Source organism: Ambystoma mexicanum, chromosome 10 (assembly GCF_040938575.1).
Source record: "Ambystoma mexicanum isolate Mex_15411 chromosome 10, UKY_AmexF1_1, whole genome shotgun sequence".
Taxonomy (NCBI): domain Eukaryota; kingdom Metazoa; phylum Chordata; class Amphibia; order Caudata; family Ambystomatidae; genus Ambystoma; species Ambystoma mexicanum.
In genome coordinates, this window is record NC_090932.1 from 236,975,009 (window position 1) to 236,995,527 (window position 20,519).

Consider the following 20,519-nt stretch of genomic DNA (forward strand, 5'->3'; position numbering starts at 1 on the left):
AAGTTAGCGCCATTGTCTCAGCCTCCGCATTGAGTACTAAACTCATCAATGCTATAAAGCCTTTTCTATCTAAGGACCACTGCCTCTCTATTGCTAGAGCCACAATTGGAGCCAAATTGGATTACTGCAATGCCCTCCTAGCCGGCACCTCCAATAAAAACTTAGTTAGACTCCAAACTACCCAAAGTAACGCTCCTAGGGCAGCTCTTAGTATACCTAAAAGAGAACACATCACACAAGCAAGAAAAACGGCACATTGGCCCCCAGTCAAAGACTGTATCACATTCAAAATACTTACTACCACCCATAAATGCATCCATTTCTCTGCACCCTCCTACCTATCAGACACACTATCCAGAACACTATCAACAAGGCCCATCAGGTTAGGATACACCAACCAACTCACAGTGCTGCGTATCAAGCAGGAGGAATAGGCTTCCCTCATCTTGCCCCGAAGCTTTGGAACGCGCTCCCTACTGCCCTCAGAGCCAAAACGTCTCTCTATGCCTTCCGAAAAAAACTTAAAACTACCCTTTTCAACTAGTACCCACTACAGCACACCCTTTATCTGTACCATCATATACTACACTTATTCACGTCACATGTCTTGGAGTACTATAATAGTATGCAAACTTTCAGTATATGTTTTTGTGTATGCACACAGGATATGTCCATCCAGTGTAACAAGCGCAGCATTGCCATTGCGCCTTTCTGTATTTTTGTGTAACTAAGCTATGAGTAGACCATTGTAATCAGCGCCACGATGCCTACGGGCTGTTGTGCGCTTAACAAATGTGAATAAATAAATAAAAATAAGGTGATTAGAAAATGGAATGTCATAAGAGCATATATAGCCAAAAGGGGTGGGGGACACTCTATAGAGGGTTTCCTAGAAATGTATAAGAGATGTATTGTACCAGGTGCCCTCTATGGCCTAGAATCAGTGGTGGCTAGAAATACAGATGCTCTGGGAAAGATAGAGGGGAAGTTATGGAGGCCAGTTATGAAGCTGGCCAGATTAACACCTGTTGAGGCCATTAGATGCAAGCTGGGGCTAACCTCTGTTAGGCAGACTCATGTGCAGTGCCCTTAGGGACCACTACACACAATTAAGACTACAAGTGGTAATACAAGTTCACCTTTGGTACAAGCCTGTACTACTATGTTAAAGTGGTAGCAGTAGCAAAGCAGCCAGGCTTATCTCAAGAGTATATGAGCAGTATCAGAGATTACACAAAGGGACCACAATTACTGCGACTCAAGCAAACACTGACTCAAGGTTTCAGGTAAAAAATATAAGTACATTTATTTTTAAACCATCTGTTATAAAACACAACACTTCTATTAATTCAAAACCACACGTAAAATACACTACAACCAACCAATTCACTTGGTACAGTATAACTCAAGGTAAGTACCCTATGTTTTTAACGGACCGGTGTTGTGAAACAAACGATGTTACCAGGAATACATATGCGATCACTTTTTGACAGTAATGACAGTTCGGTCTTACTAAAGATGCGCGTATCCACGGCAAGAAATGTTACCGGGGCAAAAACACACTTAGCACCTGAGTTAACCAGAGAGAGTTGGGGACAAAAATCATAGGCAATACTTTTGTCAGGGCAGACAGAATCAGAGAACACTGGTTGACAGGAATTCAAGAGTCAATAGGCCGGAGCCAGTGTCAAGTGGAACTGGGTTCCTGTTGTCGAGGATCACACAGTCGGACAGTTCAAGATCAATGTTGCCAGGAGTGCTTAGATATTGTCAACATAGGAAGCACAAGTTATAAGAAGGAGGGAAGATAGGGCAAGCCTTGGAGGAGGAGAAAAGGGATTCACCCTAGCTCCTCGAAGCAGAACACAGTACCTTATTCAAGGAAGAAGTTGGTGCCACGGCAGTTGTTCCTGGTAGTTTCCTGCAGACCCACGGTTCCTGGAGCTTCGGCAAGGACGACGTCTGGAGGGGTCTGCGCTATGCAGGGATGAAGCCAGCGACGGTGAATAAAAGGTGCATTCCTTAAAAACAGGAGAGGTTCTTCAGGTGGCTATCCGGACCACTACAGCAGTGTGCAGCGATTTCGGCCAAGAAGAGCATCCTCTGGCTGTGGAAGATGAGCTGTTTGACCCCACCAGGCTCAAGGGAAGACGACTCCGGACTGCATCTTCTCTGGTCGTCGAAGGGTAGATGGCTCAGGACTGCAGCAGGGCTTGACCGGGATGGGATAGTTGCAGCCAGCCGTCTCTTCTCCGCTTCTCTTCGGTTCCTTGTAGTTCCAGTGGCGACTCTGACTTCCAGCCCAAGAGTCCTGCCTTTTATGCGAAAATCCCCCATTCACACAGCCTGGCTGTCAATCACGCAGCAGGGGGGTTGTCCAGCCCGGACAACCACTTCAGCCAATCATGGCAAAGTGCGACTTGGGTTTCCTAGGATACCCTGTGCAGGGGGTGACTACACCCCTCCCTCAAATTCAGCCCACCTAGACACCCAGGCGCCTGGAGGAGGGCTTCTTGGCAGAAGCCCGCCATAAGACCGTGAACAAAGAAGGCAAAGAAGGCAAACCTGGTTTGCTGCACAAAGTAAAACACAAGAAGGACTTTAACAAAAAGAAATGCAGAATAAACCCGACCGGAGCCAAAAGAAAAAGTATTTGGTCAAGCGGGTTTATGTTCGAGGCTAATATAATAGTCTAAAACAATACCACATTTATATAGTATAAACGCGGTAGAAAAGTTAGGGTAGATACCACTGCCACCAGCCAAGTCTAAATGTTAAAAGAGCAAAACAATGCCCAGGGAGGTACAGACAGAAAAGGGGTACAGATTAGCCCTTTCCAGTACTCCATGTAAGATGGGGTGTACTGGGTCTGTGGTAAAAATGACTATGTAAAGTAAATGGCAACTTTACCTTTCTCTGGGGGACAGTAGGCAGCCCCAGCGAAATGGAGTCAGAGGGAAGTCTTAAAGACAACCCTGGGTTACTACACTAAAGGTGCTGTGTAACCCGTACAAGAACAGGGGCACCTGGAGTGGTGTGCTCCAGTGCCCAAGATCACACAATGAGTAAAAACACATAGGCCAAAAACACATGTGAGATTGGAAAAAGCATGTACACTCTTACCAGGTGGAAAAAATAAACTCCAGAAATCCAGTAAAGCTGCTGGGGGACTCACTAGGTGAGGGAAATTAGCCCTAGAAGGAGAATTCTCCCTAACAACCGTCCACTATTGCCAAGGGTGCCTCGCTCCCCAAAGTTACAGAGGTATGGTCGTCAGAAGACGAATCCGACCTCTACACCCAAGCAGCACGCTTCAAGTCGACTCCGGCAGTCCTTTTCACGTCTGCTTCCGAGTCTCGACGCACACCCTCTAAAGCTACAGAACCTAGCCAAACCGTCCCCGAATCTCAGCACCAGGCGTCGAAAGATTCAGAAAAGGCCAAAAAATCAGGGAAACATGCCTCTACTCAGGGTGAAGGGTAAAAACAGCAGAAGTCATCAGAGAAAACTTCTGTACCCCAGGCCCAGAAGGACAAACATAAATCTTCGGATAAAGACAAATCTAAGACCCCTGACCCTGTCACTAGGCCCAAGGTTGCCCCTGCCACTCCACATGATATGGGAATAGAAGAGGAATGGAGCTCTGATGACATCGACAGGGTGATGAGAAGAATGTCTTTTATGGCTAATTTCTATGAGAAAAACCCAGACTATTTTCTGAGTTATCAGAATACCCGTCACCTCTACTCCTTCAGGATCCAAAGACCCTCAGCCTCCTAGTAAGAGACCTCGGAATGAGACTCCAGCTCAGGGTCTGATTTCAGACCCACTCTCTGTGCAACCTTACCATCAGTATGCTGAAGATCCAGACATACAAATACTGCACAACCAAGCAGGGGTTGATCATTACGGAGACGACGAGGACCAGGATGAGGAGGAAGGAGACGAGGCAGAGCCCTATAGTCTAGACTCGCCTATCCCCAAAGATCCACCGGTCAATGACTCACCTGTGGATAATCAGCCACTACTGAATGAGGTCTTAGCTAGAGCTGCAGAGCACTTTCAATAGACACTCGAGGGGCTCAAGAAGAGAGGGACTTTGCAGAAGAAATCATGGGGGACAAGAAGTCCGTTGCCCAAGCCATACCAATTCTGAAGTCTGTCCAACGCAGAATTGACCACTCCCTGCTCACCCCTAATCTCACCTGGGCAGTCAACGCCAGAATTGAAAAATTATTCAGGGCTGCCCCTTCCGACCCACTTTACATAAGGGGTCAGTTTAAGCCTGACTCATTGGTAGTTACTACCACCAGGAAAAGAGCGGGGACACTTAGAGCATCATCTGAAGCTCCCCCAGAAAAGGAGAGCAAGAAGATATATGGTCTAGGAAGGAAAGTGGATTCCACTTCCGCTTACCAGGCAAGAATAGCGAATACCACCACTCTGCTGGCAAGTTATAATTGTCAACAATGGGAGCAAGTAGCTGCCCTCATTGCCTCCGCACCAGAACCACTAAAGGGCCAGTTAGCCCAGATTGCGTCGGAGGGTAGATCGGTGTCCGGGTGCATTCTGAAAGCGACTTTTGACGCAGCAGACAATGCAGGCCGGCTCATTGTAGAGAGCACCGTCATCAAGAGACACGCTTGGCTGAGACAGTCAGGGTTCAAACCCGAGACCCAGGCTACTCTTATCGACATGCCGGTGCAACCGAATGTCTTGTTTGGGAAAGCGGTAGAGGAGGCACTCAAAACTGCCAAAGAAGAATACGATACCCTAAGGTCCCTGGGACAATTAACTAACAAACCCACGAACCAAAGAGGGAATAATAATTTTCCCCGCTCACGCCGCCAAAATTCCCAGAGGGGTTCTAATTACTCACAGGGGCAGGGTACATCGTGGGGTGGCAACCAGCAGACTACCCAGAGTTACCCTAGAGGTAACAAGAGGGGGCGTGGTAGAGGGAGAGGCAGCCCAGGTAGAGGCTGTGCGCCTCCCAGCAAACAGTGACGCTCCGCTCAGGGTCCCTTCCCATGCATCCCCAGTAGGGGGGCGCATTTCCACCTTCACCCAGGCATGGGAAGGGATAACCTCGAACAGATGGGTGCTGTCCACAGTGTCCATGGGATACTGCATGGAACTGTTGGAGCGTCCCCGCAACCACCCTCCAAGACAAAAATACACTCCCTGGATCACCAAAAGATCCTCCTCGAGGAAATCGTCAATCTTCTCGCAAAGGACGCGATAGAACTCGTCCCGGGCAACCAGGTTATCAAGGGTATTTATTCAACTTACTTCCTTGTGCCAAAAAAGATCTGACTATGCACCCGGTATTAGACTTACACCCTGCAAACAAGTATATCAAGCCCCAAAAATTTCGCATGACTGCACTCCAAGAGGTAATCCCCCTCCTAAAAAGAGGAAATTACATGGCAACATTGGACATGAAAGATGCTTATTTTCATATTTCCATGTTCCCAGCGCACAGAAGATTCTTGCGCTTCAAGGTGGACGGTCAGCACTACCAGTTCAAGGTGCTGCCCTTCAGTATAGCCTCGGCTCCAAGAGTATTCACCAAGGTACTGGCGGTGGTGGCGGCGCACCTACACTGGGATTGCCTCCCTGCGTAGGTGCGCCGCCACCACCGCAGGGAGGCAATCCCATTGTACCCTTACCTGGATGACTGGCTCATCACGGAGGAGACCCCAGTAATTTGCACATCCAACATCCAAAGAACGATCGACCTCCTTCGAATTGGGTTTCTCAATCAACGAGAAAAAATCAACCCTGGTGGCAAGCACCTCCAAACAGTTCCTAGGAGCTGTCCTAAACACTCAAGAGGGGTTAGCCTTTCCATCAGAAGAATTCAGAATCTACTACTGCAAATTCCTCAATATCAGTCCGGTCGCCAGATAAGGGTGCGTAAAGCGATGTGTTTGCTAGGCATGATGGCGTCATGTATTTACCTGGTTCCCCACGCGCGCCTGCGACCCATGCAGGAATGGTTGGCGAAACAGTGGTCTCAGGCAAGTGGCCAGTGGGACGATCTAGTGGTCGTTTCGCCAACACTGGTACAAGGTCTTCGCTGGTGGACAAGAGAGAACCTGGCAAAGGGGAAACCTTTTTACAATCCAGAGATGCAGGCGGTAGTCGCTAGGGACGCGTCCCTGTCGGGGTGGGGAGCACACCTCCTTCACCACACAGCTCAGGGTCTCTGGTCTCACACAGTGGCCAAGAATCACATCAATCTGCTAGAACTTCTGGAAGTCTTCAGAGCGCTTCGAGCGTTCAAACCCCACCTATTGAACCCGTCAGTGCAGATCTTAACAGACAGCACGACAGCAATGTTTTACATAAACCAACAAAGGGGCACTCGTTCGCCAAATCTATCCAGGCTTGCCCAGAGAATTTGGACATAGGCACTCAGACGGAACATTTACCTGTCATCTCAACATGTTCCAGGGGTTCTCAATTCACTAGCAGGCGCTTTGAGCAGAGATCCCCTCCCGGAGGAACACGAATGGTGTCTACATGAAGTCGTGGGAGACCTCTTCTCACAGTGGGGTGTTAGGCAGAATCCTGTGCAGTTCCCTAAGGGAGCACTACAGAAGATTAGGACTGCAGGTGAGAGCAATAAATCCCCTTTGGTATCAGTATGTACCACAAAGATTTAGTTGGTAGCTGTGGCTGAGCAGTCAGACTTATCTCAAGAGGGAGATGAGCAGTATTCCGGGTTTACACAATAGGCCTACAGTACTATGGCACAAGGAAACACTGACCAAAGCTTTGTAGTAAAAAGAATATATATTTATTTTATACACTTCTCGTTAAACACATTCATCACAGTTATTAAGCTAGTTAAATTCGGTCAAAGAAAGTATACACAACTCCCTAGTTAAATTGTAGACAAGTTTGAGTAAGAGTGAAAACCGAACAAAACGGCACAGAGAAAACCAAACACAAATGGCACTCTAGCAATTTCTCACAAGGGAGGGAAAGCGCAAGTTATACAGAAATATCTTCTTACTAAACCTAGCAACACTTCCCATAAGTTTGTGAACCAGTTTAGGCAAGGCAGTACATCAGTATAGGTAATACTTAAATGAAAACTGAGCAAAATGGCACTTCACAAGATTAGAAAGGGGGAAGAAAGAGGTGGCTAGAAGAAGTAGGTGCACCAACACAAGTCTAGTTGAGAAGCAATCTAGAGAAGGCAGTTCTAACAAATTTAGCCAGTGTCAGTAGGCCTGTGCCAGAGTCAGTGGTACAGCGCAAGGGCCCAGGAGCAAAATGTTCTTGTAGCTGCAGTCAAGTCTTTGGTTAAGGATTTTGAAAAGTTGGATCCAGAAGGTGAAAGACAATGTTAAAAGAGAGGGGCGGTCAACCCAACAGGTAGGTAAAGGATTTAAAACACCTTTAGCACTAGCACGCAGAAAGGGCAGCCTGTCGGAACAATATACCTTTAAAATGAAGAAGTGGCTCCTGTGGTGGCGGTTGTTCCTGGTATTTCCTGCAGTTCGGGGGATCCAGCCGAGGAAGAGAGACTCTCGTCGTGGAGGAAGGTTCGAGTTACTGCACTACCGAGGGATGAAACCAGCCGCGGTGCTGCCCGCCGAATAAAAGGTACGCTCCTTTAAATCGCGGTCCGGTTGGACTGGTGCCTGGCTATCCGGCCTCCGAGTACAGGGTACTGGCGATTCGACCAAGGTCGGTCCGGGAAGGCGATTGGCAAACTGGTTGGCCCCACCAGCTCAAGGGAAGAAGGCTCTTGCAGATGAAGATCTTCTCTCGTTGTGTGGAGAAAAGTGGTGAGACGCTACAGCAGGGCTTCACCGGTGGTTCAGTCGTTGCAGATGTCTTTGGCTTCTCTCCTCTTCGGCTTCTTAGTTCCAGTGGCAACGTCTTGCTCTTCGAATCCTCAGGACCCTGCTTTTATGCAAAAAGATCCCCATTCATACAGCCTACCTGTCACTCACACGTGGAGTGGTCATCTTGGCGGGAGACCCTCCAGCCTATCAGGATAGAGTGCGACATGGGTTGCCGAGGCAACCATGTCCATGGGTCCTACTCCCCCTCCCACAGAATGGACCCACCCCAGACTCAGTGGCGCCAAAAGGAGGGCTTCTTGGCAGAAGCCCGCCAAAAGGACGAACAAAGGATCCCCGAGCTGGGTTAGGAGTTTAGAGAAAGACACGAGAAAGAATTTATATTAAAGTTCTGGCAAATAAAACCTACCGGAGTAAACTTAATATTAAAATAAACCGCTGGTATGTTAGAAAAATGTGGTTGCCTCGAACAATGGGAAAATCCCATAGGGGAATATTTGCGGTCGAATATTTACAGTAGTAACCACTGCCACAGGCCAGAAACTTTTGAGAGAGGGACTGTACGGTACCCTCTTGAAAATGAACATTAGGAAAAAATGATTAACCCTTCCCAGTACCTCCATAGTAAGATGGGTTGTGCTGGTTTAGTTCCTAGAAATTGGCTAGTAACGTCAATGGGGACTTTACATGCCCTGGGAGACAGTAGTCAGTCCCAGGGTATGGAGTCTATGTTTGGTGGTCACCACGACATCCCTGGGTCACTGCACGGAGGGTGCTGTGTAACCCATGCGAATAAAGATGGTTCCTATGGAGGTGAGAAAAACCCCATAGACGTTAAACACAAAAATAGCCTAGAACACTCATAGCAAAAATGCCTAAGAGTGGGAAAAAGAGTCTCACTCTTAGCAGGAGAAAAAACAAACCCTTCAAATCCAGCAAAGCTGCTGGGGGACTCTATAGGTAAGGGAAAGTAGCCATAGAATGAGAATTCTCCCCAACATGGGGTTCTCCCACTATAGACCTATTTACCACAAGTGAAAACAAACAATGCCCATGATTCGCTTCCAGGTTCCCCCAGCCAGGCTCCATGGGGAACGCTCTATGGATGAACTGGTCGGGGATGTTTGCCTAGGCTTTTCCACCAACCCCTCTGTTGAGGAAGGTGGTCAACAAGATGCACAGGGAATCGATGGCACTCATCCTAGTTTCTCCCATGTGGGCGAGACAACCGTGATTACCGCACCTGCGCAAACTGGCAGTGTGCAAACCCATCAGACTCCTGTGCTGGCACAACCTACTATCCCAGTACGAAGGACAAACAGTGCATCCTCAACCCAGCTCAAAGAACTTGGCAGCATGGCTCCTGAAGTCATAGAGTTTGGCCATTTCAATCTACCACAGAGGTGCATGGATATCCTAAAGGAATCGAGGAAACCAAACACAAGACACTGTTAATTTGATAAATGGAAGATATTCATTATTTGGTGCCAGAATAAATAAATCAACCCAGTTGATTGCACTCCTTCCAATATTGTCACCTACATGCTCCACCTGCTGGACACAGGGTTGGTATTTAATTCACTCAAGGTACACCTGGCGGCCTGGTCAGCCTACACCACCTCCCATAACCAAGTGTTGTGGTGGAACATACCAGTAATTAAAGCCTTTATCGAAGGGGTAAAGAGACTCCACCCTCCAAGTTCTAACCCACCACTAGGATGGGACCTTAATGTGGTGCTTGCTAAACTCATGGCCCCCCCCTTTGAACCCATGCATAAAGCTAGTCTCAAACACCTGACCTATAAAACTACCTTCTTAGTAGCAATTACATCCATAAGAAGGGTCATTGAAATTCGGGCTCTGTCAGTGCAGGATACTTTCTTTACTGTTCATAAGGATAAACTGGTTCTACAAACTCACCCTAGGTTCTCACCTAAATTCATTTCAAAATTCCATGTTAACCAGTCCATTGAGCTACCGGCCTTCCAAGAACCCAAGAGCTCTGCTGAGGTGAAACTACACACACTAGATGTGCAAAGAGTGGTCCTCTACTACGTAGACAAGACCAGACCGCTTAGAAAAACAGATCAACGGTTTGTCTTCGTAGCCACAGTCAGAGAAGGAGATCACGTCTCTAAAGGTGCCATCTCCAGATGGATAGTCAGATGTATACAGCTGTGTTACTCCCTTTCAGATAAAACTCTGCCTTTTACGCCAAGGGCCCGCTCTACAAGAGGCACGGAGGCCACTTTGGCTTTCATTGCAAATGTACCCTTTGATACCATTTGCAAAGCAGCTACATGGAGCTCTATTCACACCTTTACTCTGCACTACTGCATTGACACTCATTCCAAGACAGATTTTCAAGTGGGACAAGCGGTTCTAAGACATTTATTTGCTCATGGCCCTTCTCTCATCCCACCTCCTTCTACTAACACTGCTTGCTAATCTATGCACAGCATGTGATCTAAGCAGATTCCACAAGCCTCAGAAGGGATACATTACTCACCGTAATCGTATTTCTGATGCTTGTATCTGCTTAGATTCACATGTGCCCGCCCTTCCTCCCCTCTGAGAGAAGGCGCATGGATGCTTGTAGTTTTATCTTTATATCTGCTTGGATACTTTGTACTCGCGCTACTCCTCATGCTACCTCATGTCAGAAAAAACACAATATGAAGGTCCTACATGCGTGAGGGATCATGGGTACAGTGGACGCCACACTAGGGATAGTATTGCTGGCATACCCTAGGTCGACGCCCATTTTCGAGTTTCGAAAAACAAACTGTAATACTCTGCAGCTTCCACTAGATGTCGGCCTATGCACAGCATGTAACTCTAAGCAGATACAAGCATCAGAAATAAGATTACGGTGAGTAATGTATCATATATATATATATATATATATATTTCTGAGGCTTGTGGAATATTACATTTTGTTTTTCGAAATTCGAAAATGGGCGTCGACACAGGGCGTGCCAGTAATACTGTCCCTAGTGTGACGTCCACTGTACCCAAGATCCCTCACGCGTCTAGGATCCTCAGATTGTTTTTTTCCGCCATACTGGTCGGAAGCATCTTGCGGAGTCCCCTGGCCTTAGCCATACTTTTGCTAAAATTATAAAATAATCTATTGACATCCTTCCCAACCCCACCGTCGAACTTCGACACTCGACGCCGGCTGGAGAAGAAGTCGACCGTCGGCTGCTGCACGACGGATTTGGGCCTCGGAAGGCCGCTGGCCTTGGCCCGGGCCTGGTAGGCCGCTGGCCTCGGCCCTGCAAGTAGGGAGAGTGGGGGGTGATACATACTCTACACTCTTGGTATATAGGTACACCTTATATATTTCCTACACTTAGCCCGCTGCCTCAAGGTGCAATTCTGCCCCAAGTGCAACCGCAAATACCCTTGGGTCAACAGGCACGCCACGTGCAATCTCTGCTTGCCGAGGGATCACCCCGAAGCGAACTGCAGAGCGTGTAGTAGGTTTAAACCTAAGACACTTGAGGACCGTTCGACGAAGCGTTGGGCCCACCACGCCAGGCAGGCGGCCATGGCAGCGGAGGGCGCCTTCAGCGATGGCAGCGACGCCGTACATTCGGACGGCGAGGGCATTACGGCTTCGAAAGACAGCCGAGCGCAGGTCCCCGACCTCGGAAGGTCGTCCGGCAGGGCGGCTATGGGGAAGACCCCCGGCGACGCAAGCACTTCACATACTACACACACTAAACACACTATACGACGTAGAGTTCTCGGAAAGAGGCACAGACAGAACGGTCCGATTCGGTGTCCTCTGGGCGCTCTTGATCAAGATCGCCGCATGACTCCAGGCAATCATCCACTCTTGCCAAGAGTGCCTCGCTCCCTAGGCTAACAGAAGTTCGATCGTCGGAAGACGAAGACGACTTCCACCCCCAGGCCGCGCTCCAGGAGGCGGAGCCCGCAATTAAAACCAGCGAGGCCCCACGCTCGAAGGACAGGGACACCTCTCCCGATCCTCGACGCCAGGCGTCGAAAAACTCCGGAGCCACTAAGGGACAGGGAAAACATTTTTCTACGCACGGGGAGGGGGGAAAACAGCAGAAGAAACTACCTGTACATTCTTCCACACCTGTGAGACTCTCCAACCCCCCTAAAAAGACAGACAAGTCCAGGTCTGCTGATAAGTCCACAACCAGCAAAGCTACTCAGGATAAATCCCATAAACTTGCTGAGAGAGTCATTCCCAGTTCCAAGAAATGGTCCAGTGAAGACATAGATAGGGTCATGTCAAGAATGTCTTCGTTGGCTGATTTTTATGATGAAAAATCCAGAACATTTCCTCTCGTATGATCCACAAGGGGCCACACCCTCAGGCTCTACTGATCCTATCCCCCCGAGTAAGAAGGGCCGGTTTGAAACCCCGACGAGGTCTGAACCCTTCGAGGTACAACCTTACGCAACACCATACTCTCGGTATCAAGGAGAGGCTTCCTTTTGTGGAGACCAAGATTTTGGTATGATAGAAGAGCAAACCGGGACGGGCTACTATGGGGATGATGAGGACCAGGAAGAAGAAGAGGATGACCCGGAAACATACAGAGTAGATTCCCTGGTAGAGAACGAAGCCCCGGTTACCGACTCCCCGGTCATTAACCAGCCCCTCTTAAATGAGGTTCTCGCTCGCGCAGCAGAACATTTCCACATTGACACCCACGGTGTACAGGAGGAAAGGGACTTCGCAGAAGAGTTAGTGAGAGAAAGGAGGCCGGTTGCCCAGACCATCCCTATCCTTAAATCCATTCAGCAGAGAATAGATCCGTCCCTGGTGAACCCAAACCTCACCAGAGCAGTCAATCCCAGGGTTGAAAAACTTTTCAGGGCAGCTCAGTCTGACCCTCTCTATATAAGAGGACATCTGAAGCCAGACTCCCTAGTTGTTACCAACACTCGTAAGAGGGCTGGAACACCCTTGTCTTCGTCAGAAGCTCCTCCCGACAAGGAGAGCAAAAAACTATACGGTTTCGGCAGGAAGGTAGCCTCAACGTCCGCCTATCAAGCAAGGATTGCTAACTCCACCACCCTGTTGGCCAGCTACAACTGCCATCAGTGGGAAGAAGTCGCGGCTCTCATAGCCTCTGCTCCTGAACCGTTAAAGGGCCAATTAGCTCGGATTTCCGCAGAGGGTACAGCCGTGTCTGGTTGCATTTTGAAAGCAACCTTCGACGCCGCGGACAACGCAGGCAGATTGATAGCAGAAGGTACTGTTATCAAGAGACATGCGTGGTTACGGCAGTCTGGTTTTAAGACCGAAACTCAGGCATCATTGTTAGACAAACCGGTGGAAGCCGATCTGTTGTTTGGGAAGGTGGTCGAAGACGCACTGAAAAATGCCAAGGACGAATACGAGACACTCAAATCCCTTGGCCAGTTAACCAATAAACCCCCTAACCAGAGAGGGAATAGTAATTTTCGTCGCCCACGCGGCCAAAATTCCCAGAGAGGATCTAACTATTCCCAGGGGCAGGGTACACAGTGGAACAACAACCAACAGTCTACCCAGGGTTACGGCAGAGGTAATAGGAGAGGTTGTGGTAAAGGCAGAGGCAGCCCCAGCAAGGGAGGCGGCACGCCTCCACCAAAGCAGTGACGCTCAGTTCAGGGTCCCTTCTCACGCAACCCCAGTAGGGGGGACGCATTTCAAACTTCACCCAGGCTTGGGAAGGGATCACATCAGACAGATGGGTGCTGTCAACAGTATCCACAGGGTACTGTAGAACTACTGCAGCGTCCCCGGAACCATCCTCCACGACAAAGAGTACACTCCTTAGAACATCAGAAGATTCTCCTCGAGGAGATCGCCATTCTTCTACAAAAGGACGCGATAGAACTCGTCCCGGGACACCAGGTAAACAAGGGTATTTATTCAACTTACTTCCTTGTGCCAAAGAAAGACTTGACAATGCGCCCAGTATTGGACTTACGGCCTGCCAACAAGTATGTCAAGCCCCAAAAATTTCGTATGACCACGCTACAAGAGGTAATCCCCCTCCTAAAAAAGGGGGATTACATGGCAACCTTGGATATGAAAGATGCTTATTTTCATATTTCCATGTTCCCAGCGCACAGAAAGTACTTGCGCTTCAAGGTGGACAGTCGCCACTACCAATTCAAGGTACTGCCCTTCGGGATAGCTTCAGCACCAAGGGTATTCACCAAGGTACTGGCGGTGGCGGCTGCACACCTACGCAGGGAGGCAATCCCAGTGTACCCTTATCTGGACGACTGGCTCATAACGGGGGAAACCCCAGGAATTTGCAGGACAAACATTCAAAGGACTATCGACCTCCTCCACGAATTAGGCTTCTCAATCAACGAGAAGAAGTCAAGCCTGGTGCCAAACACCTCAAAACAATTCCTAGGAGCAATCCTGGATACCCAGGAGGGGTTGACCTTTCCTTCAGAAGAAAGAATTCGGAATATACTACTGCAAATTCCGCATTATCAGTCCGGTCAACAAATAACGGTAAGCAAAGCAATGCGTTTACTGGGCATGATGGCGTCATGCATTTACCTGGTCCCCCACGCGCGCCTGCGCATGCGTCCCATGCAGGAATGGTTGGCGAAACAGTGGTCTCAGGCAAGTGGTCAGTGGGACGATCTAGTGGTCTTTTCGCCAACACTGGTACAAAGCCTCCACTGGTGGACAAGAGAGAATCTCGCAAAGGGGAAACCCTTTTACGATCCCGAAGTACAGGCAGTAGTCACTACAGATGCATGTCTGACGGGGTGGGGAGCTCACCATCTCCACCACACAGCTCAGGGTCTCTGGTCTCACTCAGTGGCCAAGAACCACATCAACCTGCTAGAGCTTCTGGCAGTATTCAGAGCGCTTCAGGCGTTCGAGCCCCATCTACTAAACCTGTCAGTGCAAATCCGGACGGACAGCACTACAGCCATGATCTACCTGAACAAGCAAGGAGGGACTCGCTCGCCAAATCTGTCCAAGCTTGCCCAGAAAATCTGGATATGGGCACTCAGACGGAACATCTTCCTGTCATCGCAACATGTTCCAGGGGAGCTCAATTCCCTAGCAGATGCTCTGAGCAGAGACTCCCTCCCAGAGGAACACGAATGGGTTCTTCACAGAGAGGTCGTACAAGATCTCTTCTCTCAGTGGGGTTTCCCCACTATAGACTTATTCACCACAAGCGAAAACAGACAATGCCCAGGATTTGCATCCAGGTTCCCCCAACTAGACTCCCAGGGGAACGCCGTGTGGATGAACTGGTCAGGGATGTTTGCGTACGCTTTTCCACCAACTCCTCTCATCAGGAAAGTGGTGAACAAGATGAACAAGGAATCGATGACGTTCGTCCTAGTTGCTCCCATGTGGACAAGACAACCGTGGTTCCCACACCTACGCAGGATGGCGGTGTGCGAGCCCATCAAACTTCCAGCCTGGTACAACCTACTGTCCCAGCACCAAGGTCAAACAGTGCACCAGCAACCCAACTCAATGAACCTGGCAGCATGGCTCCTGAGGTCATAGAGTTTGGACATCTCAATTTGCCACAGAGGTGTATGGACATCCTAATCTAGGAAACCAAACACAAGGCACTGTTAATTTGACAAGTGGAAGAGGTTCGTTATCTGGTGCCAGAGTAGACAAATCAACCCGGTTGATTGCACTCCTTCCACTATTGTTACATACATGCTCCACCTGCTAGATGCAGGATTGGTTTTTAACTCACTGAAAGTACACCTGGCAGCCCTCTCGGCTTACACCACTTCCCATAGCAAGGTGTCGTGGTGGAAAGTACCAGTAGTTAAAGCCTTCATGGAAGGAGTAAAGAGACTTCACCCTCCTATTTCAAACCCACCACCAGGGTGGGACCTTAATGTGGTGCTAGCCAAGCTCATGGGCCCCCCTTTCGAACCCATGCATAAAAGCAGTCTCAAACACCTGACTTATAAAACTGCCTTCTTAGTAGCTATTACTTCTATAAGAAGGGTCAGTGAAATTCAGGATCTGTCAGTGCAGGATCCCTTCTTTACTATCCATAAAGACAAACTGGTTTTACGCACACACCCTAGGTTCTCACCTAAATTTATATCAAAATTCCATGTAAACCAGTCCATCGAGCTTCCGGCTTTCTTCCAGAACCAGCAAAGCTCGGCTGAGGTGAAACTACACACCCTAGATGTGCGTAGGGCGGTCCTCTACTATGTAAATAAAACAAGACCGCTAAGGAAAACAGATCAACTGTTTGTCTCCGTAGCTACAGGCAATGAGGGGGATCGCGTCTCTAAAGGTGCCATCTCGAAGTGGATTATTAACTGTATCCAGCTGTGTTACTCACTCTCTGAAAGACTCTGCCTTTTACGCCAAGGGCCCACTCTACTAGAGGCATTGGGGCCACTCTGGCTTTCATTGCAAATGTTCCCCTTGACACCATTTGCAAAGCAGCTACTTGGAGCTCTATTCACACTTTTACTCAGCATTACTGCATTGACACCCATTCCAAGGCTGATACACAAGTGGGACAAGCGGTTCTAAGACACTTATTTGCTCATGACCCTTCTCACATCCCACCTCCTTCTTCTGGTACTGCTCGCTAATCTATGCACAGCATGTGATCTAAGCAGATTCCACAAGCCTCAGAAGGGATACATTACTCACCGTAATCGTATTTCTGATGCTTGTATCTGTTTAGATTCACATGCGACCCACCCTTCCTCCCCTCCGAGATAAGGCGCATGATTGCTTGTAGTCTTACCTTTCTGTCTATCTGCTTGGATTATCTGTACTCGCGCTACTCCTCATGCTACCTCATGTCAGAACAAATACAATATGAGGATCCTAGACGCGTGAGGGATCTTGGGTACAGTGGACGTCACACTAGGGATAGTATTACTGGCACGCCCTGTGTCGACGCCCATTTTCGAATTTCGAAAAACAAACTGTAATACTCCACAGCTTCCACTAGATGTCGGCCTATGCACAGCATGTGAATCTAAGCAGATACAAGCATCAGCAATACGATTACGGTGAGTAATGTATCCCATATATATATATAGGCCCAAACAGTAGTGTACATATGGGGGCAGCATACTACATATGGAAAAGAATTGAAAGAATTGTGAATGAATGGAAGAAAACTGGGCAGGAGTAACTGTGATTGGATGATATATAGTAGCCTGGTTGTGTAGTATGTTGTCATGCACTAGTGGGGCATGGGGGTCAATTTTATGTATAATTTTATTGGAGAATGTTTAATGAAGTGGTTTCGTAGGTCATTTCTAAATTACAGGTATTATTAGTTTTGTGGATGAAGGTGTGTAAAAATATTTTAATAGGAGTGAATATATATTGAAGTAAAGTCTGTAATTGATGCCATTGGTTTGTAAGGTAATGAAATGTAATAGAAATTGATGAATTTTGTAAACTGTAAATTTTATGATATAGATATGAATATTGTTAATTGTGATATGGTATTTTGCAAAGGTTTAACTAACCAATTACTATATATATATATATATATATAATAACCAAACCCTTGAAATTTAGTGACAAAACTTCAATTGAGAGCGAGTTAAAATGAACCAACTTATCACAAGAAAGCCTATGAAATTCGTCTGCTGTGGGAAGAGATAACAATCTAAACGTGTTACTCTTCTCAGCCTATGTGAACATATGTGAGATGACACCAGGGATCAACAATGAGTTTACAAATTACATAATCAGTGATCTCTACGGGGGTGACTCAAGTTGATGTTTGTCACTGTCCACACCTGTCAAATTTAATATATTTTCTTTTAATAAGTTGGTTCATCTTAACGCTTCCTTAACTAAAGGCTTTAGAATGTTTTTTATATGTGGAAATATGTATGCATCTTTTTGTCTGAGATAAACATTCTTAATTACTCTTAACCGTGAAAAGCCGGAATTTTCTGTTACTAGTTTCCCTGCATATTTAACAAAAACGTCTTTGGGGGTATTATGTGATGTCACAACCTCTCTCCCACATTGTATATGGAAAGTATTCAAGAGGTTCCTTTGAGCAAAGTTACTTTTCTGCACTGCTGCAATACATTTGAGCATTGTCTTATAATTGCTGGACTTCTATTGCTCCTCTGTATCTCTCAGAGCGATTGGTTGTTGATCATCCCTCTAGGCCTCTTCGCGCCAGCTACGAACACAAAAATGTAAACAGCCTCGATTTAGGTTGGCTAAATTTGGAGGTGTTAGCTTTTCTGTGCTTTCTCCCAGAGAATGTAACACCCTCCCACTGACAATGAGAACCTCCAACTCCTTGTCTGTGTTTAAGGGGGCAGTCAAAACCTACTTGTTTAACCTTAAGCCAGGCTAAACTTGCTTAAACTTCTTTGTTGCCTTTCTCCGTCTTGATTCTGGCTTGCCTTTTGTATGTATTGTTTGTCTTTGATGTGCGCCCTGAGGCCTACGAGCAAACCATCAGCAGACCCTTCCTGTCCAGCCAACTACTGTCCTATCTCCATCAACTCATTCTTGGTGAAACTACTGGAGAAGTTGGCCCTGTCCCAACTCAACTCTCACACTGAACTTGTTGACGGTCTCCACGGCCATCAATCTGGATTCTGACTATCAATCTGGATCCTGATTATCCAGGGGCACGGACACTGCTCTTCTGAACACCTGTGAAGAACTGCTCACATCCCTGGATTCCAATTCTTCTGCTGTCCTCATCCTTCTTGATCTCTCCTCTGCATTGACACAGTCAACAACTCCATCCTTCTACAAAGGCTCCATGGCACCCTTCGTATCTCGAAGCGGGCATTGGGCTGGCTGTCCTCCTTCATAGCTGACCGCTCCTTTCAAGTCGTCAAGGGCACCTTCTCCTCTCCTACTTCTTTCTCCACCTGTGGGGTTCCCCAGGGCTCTATTCTCTCACCTTGGCTCATTAACATCTACCTTACTCCGCTTGCACTCCTCATCTCCTCCTTCTCCCCCAACATCCAGTGTTATGCTGACGAGACACACTCTCTTTCAAACTTCCTGCTAACCCTCTTGCACCTTCCATCATCCCTGACTGCCTTTCTGCCATCCAAGGTGGTGCACTTCCAATGATCTCTGCCCCAATGTCAGCAAAACGGAGATCCTTACAATTGGGACCCCAGCACCCGACCCCCCCTCTGGCCTTCTTTCATGGGCTCTCCCCCTGCTCCCTCTTCTGAAGCCAGAAACCTCAGTCATCTTCAACTCCTCTCTCTCATTCCTCCTTCACACTGAAGACATTGCCAAGATGTCCCACTTTCAGCTTTACCTTCTCAAAGGAATTCTTCTTTTTCTCACCTTCCCCCAGAAGCTCAATGTTACCCGAGCCCTGGTTTTCTCTAGGCTTAACTATTGGAATAGCCTCCTATTAAATCTACCTACTTCCACTCTGCTACCCCTCCAGCTAATCCAGAATAGGACATCAAGGCTTATCCATGGCCTCAAGCCCAGGGACCGCATCTCCTTCCCTAAAAAAGTGTTCACTGGCTCCCGGTTGTTTCACAGATTAAATTCAAATCCCTCTGTATCATTCGGAAGGCTGTCTGCGGCCGAGGACCACACTTTCGGCAACTCTCTCTTATTAAATATTCCCCATCTAGACCTCTGCGCTCCTCTGGCACCAGCTTCTTGTGTGTAAAGCCTTTTGCTAAACAGAGGGCAGGAGGTCAATCACTTTGCTCAGCTGGCTCCCTTTTTTGGAACAGCCGCCCTCTGCCTCTTCGTCTTGAGCAGGACTTTCTTAAATTCCGGAACATCCTCAAGCCCTTCCTCGTTACTTCCTCCTTGCCTCCTTCTCTCCTCTGCTAATCTCACAGTTGCTTGCTTGGTGTTCAGGGCCCTTCTGCATCCTCGGTGCCCTGACCTTCCCCACCGAATCGCTCCAGCTTCTGCCTATCCTCAGCACTTAACTTGGCTCACCATCCACCCTTGGAAGCTCGCATTTACTTTAAATTTCACTTCACCTGTTGCTCACCCATGAGCACCCCAGCACCTATCCCATTCCTTCTCCCTTCTGCACACTCACAAGGCATAGTAGGTTTGTCCTCAGCCCACTATTTAATATTTTATGTATGTATTTTAATTGTTTCTCATCCCTTCCTTGTTGCCGCTTTGAAACATATTTACCTCCTGTAAAAAGCGAAAAATAAATAAAAGAAATAAACAAATGTGGCGCGTAATAAGAAATAATAATGACAGTATTGGGTCAAAGAGCATTTGCTTGTAGATAACAAGTTCTCATAGCAACTAAACCATTAATCGATTAGGAAATCATGGTAATGCATCTACATTTGGTCTGAGTACTAAATTACTGCTTTTTGCGTCTTGTTCTTCACAGGGTAGATTTTTACTTGCTTGCCCACCATGTGAGACAGGGCTGTGGCATTCCCACTCACTATGTCTGCGTTTTAAACACTGCCAACCTGAGCCCGGATCACATGCAAAGGTAAGATTTGCCACTGGCTTTGTTATGTAGTAAGGCAGCCAGAATACTGGCTATTTGCAGAGGTAAGATGCCATCAATTAGGCAATTGTGTACAAATTAATATAGATCAGGATAATGCAGAGTCTCTAACTCGAATGTACAGTAATGTGGGTACTTACCTTGTAGGCAAAATAGCATAAGATTTCTAATTGCTAGAATTCCTCCTGCAGATTACCCATATCTTGACTTTGCTTCA

At 47.6% G+C, this 20,519-nt stretch overlaps 1 protein-coding gene across 1 annotated transcript in view; it reads left to right on the forward strand.

Annotated features, from left to right (window-relative positions):
- PIWIL2 (piwi like RNA-mediated gene silencing 2) overlaps positions 1–20,519 on the forward strand; it is a 2,524,398-nt gene that overhangs the window by 2,475,871 nt on the left and 28,008 nt on the right. Inside the window, exon 22 of the mRNA XM_069617761.1 lies at positions 20,177–20,284. Coding sequence (XP_069473862.1) covers positions 20,177–20,284 — 108 coding nt within the window. The remainder of the gene's footprint in view (positions 1–20,176; positions 20,285–20,519) is intronic.